We start from the raw sequence: 7,791 nt of genomic DNA, 5'->3' as shown, positions 1-7,791 counted from the left end.
TTGGTCATCTGTGCTGCTGCAGGGTTTTAAACTGCTCCCAGGAAGCCAGCTATGTTTACCATAGAGTCATGTGGCTTGCAGGGCCAAGGAGAGGAGAGCTGCTGCAGTACTGAGGACTGCTCCTGCAATGCATTGTGGTATATCTGGAGGCCTCAGCTCCTGATTTCAGCAATGGAGAACACCACTGTAGCATTCATGTGGGCACGCAAGCTGCAGAGCCCAAAGGAGGCTCTGGCCATCTGCGGGGCATGAGATAGGAGCGTGCCTTCCCTCCTGCCCACCCCATATTGGTGTGAGAATGAGCCCAGTTTCTTTTTCACACAGGAGACTCCATAGGCATGAGAGAAGTCTTCAAATAATGGCATTAAAAAGAGACAGGAAAAGGTAATAACCACAGCCTAGCAATAAAAGCGAGACATCAAAACAAATTATATACAGTCTGCACATGGAAGACATTTTACAAGTGTGCATTTATTAAATTTGATTTATGTTGGCTTTCCCAAAACTTGGGCTGGTACAGTGGTTCAGTTGCCTTGTAACTGAAAACCATAGGATGTGGTGAGCGTTACTTTTATAAAAGGCTTTTAAAGATACATATAAAGTCATGGAGGATGGGTCTATCATGGGCTATTAGTCACGACAGCTAAGTAGAGAGGCTATTCTCAAGAGCAGTCAAGACTGGGCTTGGCTGCCTGTAAGTGCAGGAGATTCACAGATTACTCAAGAACCTCCAGAAGGCATGTGGCTCCCAGCGGCACCTGGGTGGCAAACCCACCTAGGGAGCCCACCTCGTAAATGAGGCTGAGGGAGCGAGTGCTCTCTTATCCACATTTTCCTGATTGTGTGCCAACACTAGCTGCTTGTAGCCAGTGCAGAAGCACTGACGGGTGCCCACCTATCGCTGGGGGGGGGGTCCCCACAATGCACCATGCACTCACACGGCGCACTGTGTACTTTCAGGGGGCCGGGACTACACGTCCTGGTCTCCATGCCTCCATTCTCCCTGGGGCAGCAGTGGATGGTCTGGGCACACAATCTGTGTGCCCAGACAGTCCTTGGAGATCATTTGTGGGGAAGGTGGGCTTATGCCACCTTCCCCGCTACATGTCTACTGCCCCACCCATCCCGTCATGAGAACAACCTCAGAATCTCCATGTTCAGAGGCAGTATCCTTTCAGATGCTGGGAACAAACAGGGAGAGCTGTTGTTTTCATGATCGGTTTGTGGCTTCTTAAAGGTAACTGGCTGGCCACTGTTGGAAAGTGTCCAGACCACAGTTTCTATTCGGCAATGGTCTGACTTCACCTGGAATATTGTATCCAATTCTGGGCCCCACATTTTTAAAATGACATTGATAAGCAGGAATGGTTTTAGAGGACGGCTTCCAAGATGATGATGAGGGGTCTGGAAACTAAGTCCTATGAGGATCAGTTGAAAGAGATGGGTTTAGCCTGAAGAAGAGAAGACTAAGGGGAGATATGATAGCCGCCTTCAAATATCTGAAGGGTTGCTACCTAGAAGAAGGAGCAGACTCGTTCTTTGCTTCTCCTGAAGGCAGGGCTAGAACCACTGGGTTGAAATTACAAGGAGCAGATTTAGGCTAGACATTAGGGGAAATTTCCTAGCAGTGAGAGCTGTTCAACAGTTTGCCTCATGCAGTGGTGGGCTCTTCTTCTCTAGAGGTTTTCAAACAGATGTTGGATGGCCATCTGTCAGGAATGCAGAAGTGTTTGCCTATACTGAGCAGGCAGGGCGTTGGAATAGTTGACCTCCAAGAACATTTCAGTCTCTTAAATTCAACAATTCTGTATATAAGATGGTGGACTAATGGACCTTCAGTCTAATTCAGCAAAGCTCTTCAGATGGCCTTAACAACCCAAAGCGAATAGACTGAAGAACAAACAAACAAACCAGTACTTGAACCAAGTTGATATTTATTATGAAATACAGTGAGAGCCAAATTCACCCCTGAAACCACCGAGCTAGGTGTATGTTGCCAAATAAGAGGAATATCTTCTGCTCAGACTGGACTGACTTTAAGTCATTGAACTGCTGTCTTACAGACAGGATTCACACAATCCAGCTAGTTAGTGATGACTAAGTCCCATTGAAAACAAGTAAGTTGCAATTGACTTGTCTCGTTTATTTCAACGGGCCTTAGTAATGACTAGGGCTAAGTCAAAACAAAGGGTTATTGATGTATCCATGAGGGAAGCAGCTATAAAACAGTTCTTTTGGTGAGCATTTTCTCCTTGTTCATTAATTGTCGTTAACTTTTCAGGGGGCCTTTAGAGCATATTTTTCATGGGGCGTGACAGAGAGAAGCCTCACCGATACATATTTAAACAATTTGCACCCATCCAACAGACATTAGGCAGTGGTTTCCCCCACCCCCACATGCACATTCCCAGCATTCCAGTGGGCAGCACATTGCTCAGTTGTGAGATTCTTCTCAGCCCTGTCAGCTGCATGCTTGTTGCCATTTTCTTCCTTCAAATTAGCCTTCTTCATCTTAGCAATAGTAACATCATCATGCAGCCAATAAAATTTGGCTCTGTGATGACATCACTGAGGGCAAAGAAAGATAGCTGCCCAGGTGCAGTAGCTACATGGGGGACCATATTATCGTATCCATCATGGCAGAGGCATAGTGGAAGTATGATCCGGTGAGTAGGCAGTATGTATTTCATACCTTCAGGATTGTTGGTAGAAATTAAGGTTTTATGTTTGGGAGCTAGAAGATGCAGAAGTGGAGAGGGACAGAAGTGGATTATGGGTAATATAGTTTCTATGCCATAAGCATCAACTTTCCCATCCACCAATCAGAAGCAGAATTTTTTTAAAGTCACCAAGAAAACCCATCCATGAAAAGGCTCTGGATTGGAAGCAAGTTTGACTGATAGATAATGCTTTGCCATGCAAATGACCTTGTGGAGGTTGACAGTCTGAAACCAAGGGATGGAGGCTAATTTCAAATGGCCCAGGCCTTTGATTTAAATGGAGATACGTTGTCCTCAGAGCAGCTTGTAGTGTTACATCTGAAAGATACATGGAAACATTAGACAATGCAGAGATTCCACAAGGGAGGTGAAGAAGAAAAGCGGATGGACAAATCACAAGTACATCTGAATCTTCAAAGCTCAAAATCAGACCTGGCTTTTGACCTACATAAGCAATAGTTGACATACCTGTATATACACAAACATATTAACATTACATCACCATCAACATTATCATTAATTATTATTATTATTATATCACAAGTGTGTGTGTTTCTGTGTACGTGTTTCTCTGTGTGTATCACTTTTCAGTTTTAAAAAAATGTTTTTTTCATAGCAAAATGAGTGAGAAAATGGCTCCCCTCCTTACTAAGCAAAGAGGCACCTTTTGAAAATGGTGATTCTCTTTACTGAGCAAGGGGAGAGCAACTGGCCCTATCCAGGCCCAGTACAGCATCCCTCCAGTGCCAGTTGCTGGTGTCTGTCATATGTTTCTTTTTATATTGTGAGCCCTTTGGGGACAGGGAGCCATCTTTATTTATTTATTTATTATTTCTCCATGTAAACTGCTTTGGAACTTTTGTTGAAAAGCAGTATATAAATACTGGTCATTGTCATCTGTGTTCCAAAGGGACTCACAATCTAAAAAAATAAAAATAAAAATGCAAGGGGGACATATGCAACAGCCACTGGCTTGGGCACTATGCTGGGCTGCATAGGCACCGGTGCTCTCCTGCTCTTTGTCCAGTTAACAGGGTTCAAGAAATATTCCAATGAGAAACATAATTCCCCCTGTTTATCTCCTTCAATGATATTGCCATTGTGTAAAGAAATACCAACCACCACACAATCCACTATTAGCAGCTTGGTGGTAGCATGGTGAACATCAGTTGAATTGTGCAATGGATGCTCGGCGAAATAATCACATTACTGTCATCCATGTGCTGAATTCTGCCCAGATTGTCATTCAGGAGGAGCCAGGTAAGCCAGGCTGGCCTCCTTTCAGCCTTACCCCGATTCTCCCTCAGGAATCACTGGACCGTTTCCCCCACTGACTCCGTTGCACAGTGTTCTCAGTTCTCTGACTGTCCTGCAGAAAGATAAAGAACAGATTCTTAATTGGACACACCCAACAGATATGTTCCTGGACTGATTTTATGAATAAAGCTAGGAGTATAGTTTGGAAAGAGACAATGAGCCAGGTCTCACGATCCGTGAGACCCAGTTTCTGCAGCAGAGCAGGGAGGGAGCCCTGGGTGTCCGGATTGGCCGCCCACACGATTGCCAGCTCCGTGACGGAGCTGGCAGGGGCCGGGGAGCTTGGGGGTCGCGTGGCCTCTGGAAGCTCCAGTATGCCCTGCGTGAGCACACAGGGCATACTGGGGAGATCCCCAGAGCTGGGAGGAGGCTTTTCACCTCCCCTCTAGGGGTCTACTCATGAGTAGCTGTGGTGTGGAGCCACACCGTGGCTACTCACAATCGGGAAGCCCGGGTTTGCGGAGTACTTGCTCCGCAAACCCAGGCTTAGGGGAGGGCTACAAAAGCGAGCTAGCCACTTGTAAGCCCCCAGGCTCGCCTGCGAGCCCGGTGGTTTACACGAGCAGCAAGAATTGGGCTAGGCTCTCCTAGCCCGATTTTTGCTGCTCGTGAGAACAGCCCCAGTGGCTGCCTTCAGAAGTAATGTGGAACCATGGGTCCAATGGACCCGCAGTTCTGTGCCCCGCCCCTCTCCATTTTCCCATTCGCATTCATATGTTTGGGAGGTTTGCCTCTCTGCGGTCAGCAAGACTGCAGAGAGGTGGGGGAGCTGGCTGTGCGGGCAGCCCACACACCTTCCTCCCTCAACTCCAGTTCTGCGGGGCCAATACTGCAGTGTCAGCATTCGGATGTAATACTGGTGCCGCAGAACTGGAGTTAAGAGCAGCAAAACTCCACTCTGACCAAAGGTTCAGAGTGGAGTTTGGCGAGGGAAACCGTGTGTACATTTTCGACCTTAACTCCAGTTTCCTCAATTCGGACATGCGACTTGGGAAACCAGAGGTGAAGGGACCTCCAGTTTCCTGTTACATCCAAATTTGGCCAGTGACTGACTAATGAAGCTCCGGTGGAATGGGAGAAGCACCAAGGCTTCTGAAAAGTTCAATTAACACAGCTCCACCGCTAGCTCAGCAGTGGGGGCAAATTTCAGTGACCTTCCCTTCCCCAGGAATTACTCTGTGCCACCCAAAAATATGTCTCTGAGGGTCATGCAGCTCCCAGTGACATATTTTCAGGTGACAAAGGATTTCCAGGGAAGGAGATGTTGTTGAAAGACACACACACACACACACACACACACTAGCACCAGCGCAGCATTAATCTGGAACTATTCAGAAACACGGGTGCTACATGGGTGCTTCTCCTGTTACATTGGTACTTCATTAGTCAGAATGCCAGCCAGTAATTCCAAGTAGACCCATGGGACTCCTGTGAGATTTGGACACTCCATGAAGACCTTTTAGTATTAGGGTGAATTGTTTTATGTCTCTGCAAATAACCCTGATGCCAGGAGTGGCTCCATAGCAGCTGTGCAGTTTCCAGAGGTGATGTGCAGTGATGACCCTCTGGGAATTCTCCCACCTCTAGTGGAAGACAATGAACAGTAGGCTAGAGCAGGGGAGGAAAGGTATGCATGGGAATAGGCATGTCAGGCAAAAGAGATTAGTATGAGTCTGCTTCTAAGTAGCTCATTCCTAAGGTAGGAGTCCTGAAAGACAGTCCTGAAAGAGAGAATGAAGAAGGAATCTCTCCTACACTCCTGAACCAAATAAGCACAGTCATAAAGGCAAATGCCCCTCACTGGTCTGGTGGCTCATGCTGAGCAGAAAGCAGGAAGAACAGCTGTGTACAAACCATTTGGTCCCTCCAGGTTGCCTTAGAGTGATGGATTAGCATTTCTCATACCTTGGTTCCTTCATCTTTGCTGGGCTCCTGAGTTCGGCTGATCCACAGATTGATGCGAGATGATACTCCTCCTGGGATCTTCAAACTCTCCTAAACCACAAGGGAGTAGAGAGAATGAGCAACCAACAGTATAATGTGTTTTCTGTGTTCGAGCATCTAGCTCCAGTGTGACAGATTTGTGTGGGCTTTTTCTTGTCAACAGACATTAATATTTTCAGGAGAGGCAGACAAGAAACACTGCAAGAGGCATGGAAAACCACCATTACAAATATTGCAGTATAGAAAACAGAAAGGTGGAAGCACAACCAAGAAGAGAAAAATGAGAGGGTATCCTAAGATGACTCACTGTTGTCCTCAAGGGCCTGGTGCGGTTTGGATAAAATCTTCTCTCAAGGGCACTTTCATAACTTAATGAAACATTTTGTAAGGCGGTTAAAATCAACCAGCCTCCCCAGTAGTGGAATTATGGTGAGACGAGTTGGTTTTCGCCTCTGTGCAAAACGTTTTTATTAAGTTACGAAAGTGCCCTTGATGAAGAATTTTATCCCAAACCCGCTGGGCCCATTGAAGACAACAGTGAGGCATCTGAGGCTCCCCTATTAAATTTGTCCCATCATTGCAGTGTGGCCAGACAAGGGAAACAAATGCCACTTGCTACTGCAACGAGTACAAGACCATTCAGAAAACTTCAAGCCCACACAGCCTTCATTTGTTCAGGGACAACTAAGGGAGTTTGCAGGCTCTGCCAGAATTCATATTAAAAATCATGGTGGTTCTTCCATGCTCTAGACCAGGGCTGCACAACTTCTGCCCTCCAGCTGTTTGGGGACTACAACACCCATCGTCCAGAATCACGGTGGCTAATAGTCAGGAATTATGGGAGCCGAATTTCGGAGGGCTGAAGTTGTGTAGCCCTGCTCTAGACTAAGACTTTCATCACTAATCATTGCTTCAACTGAACTTTTAAATTGAGAACTGAGGCTGAGAGGGAATGGCTTGTAGGGTTGTGCGTGGTTGTTTTTTTCTGTTTTGTTTTTGGCCCAAATCCGAAACACCCCCATTTTGTTCTTTGTTCAAAACCAGCCAATCCAAAACACCCCAATTTTGTTCTTTGTTCAAAATTGCAAAATCCGAATCTGAAACGTTTTGGATTTAAGAAAACGGCCTTGGGACAAAACTAGTGGGTGGGGGTGGTAGTGCACAATGGGTGGAAGCTACCACCCAAATTTCAGAGGAATTTGGCAAAGGACTGATTTTTGGTGAATTTTTTAAGTTTAAGATTTTTCCCATAGGGAATAATGGAGGTTTCAGCAAAAGTATAGCTTCACATGGGGGGGGGAGGGATGGCCCAGAGCAGATTAGGGTGGGTGGTAGTGCCCAGTGAGGGCAAGGAAGCTGCCAGAATTATTTCAAATGAATTGGGCAGAGGGCTGATTTTTAAAGATTTAATGGAGTTTACGTATCTTTAAGGTTCTTCCCCATAGGGAATGATGGAGGTTTCAACAGCCCGGGTAGCATATGATAGTGGATTCATGGCTTGTCATTGAAAATCTCATTTGCTACCAGAGAATCTACACTCAGAACACCTCAGAAACAACAGAACACAGCACCTCATGGGTTAGCAACCCATGGGAGTGGTTGGTACCCTATGTGCACTACACCAGCACTTGCTCTGGGCCACTCCAGCGCTCCCCAAGTGGAGTTATGGGGCTTCTGAAACTTCCATTATTACCTATGGGGGGAAATCTTAAAGATGCATAAACTTCAACAAATCACAAATAATCGGCCCTTTGCCCAATTCCTTTGGAATCTGGGTTGTGGCAGCCTGGCAGGCACCCACTGGGGCACT

The 7,791-nt window shown here is 46.3% G+C and overlaps 1 protein-coding gene across 1 annotated transcript in view; it reads right to left on the bottom strand.

Annotated features, from left to right (window-relative positions):
- Window positions 1-1,917: 1,917 nt before the first annotated feature.
- The window catches only part of LAD1 (ladinin 1), a 67,556-nt gene continuing 61,682 nt past the window's right edge, over window positions 1,918-7,791 (bottom strand). Inside the window, exons 10-12 of the mRNA XM_053245852.1 lie at window positions 5,943-6,032; window positions 4,012-4,089; window positions 1,918-3,038 (exon numbers count right to left, since the gene is read on the bottom strand). Coding sequence (XP_053101827.1) covers window positions 4,024-4,089; window positions 5,943-6,032 — 156 coding nt within the window. The 3' untranslated portion in view covers window positions 1,918-3,038; window positions 4,012-4,023. The remainder of the gene's footprint in view (window positions 3,039-4,011; window positions 4,090-5,942; window positions 6,033-7,791) is intronic.

Source organism: Hemicordylus capensis, chromosome 4, assembly GCF_027244095.1.
Source record: "Hemicordylus capensis ecotype Gifberg chromosome 4, rHemCap1.1.pri, whole genome shotgun sequence".
NCBI classification, from domain to species: Eukaryota; Metazoa; Chordata; class Lepidosauria; order Squamata; family Cordylidae; genus Hemicordylus; species Hemicordylus capensis.
The sequence above is the reverse complement of the archived record's forward strand: the minus strand, read 5'-3'. Positions and strand labels throughout refer to the sequence as shown.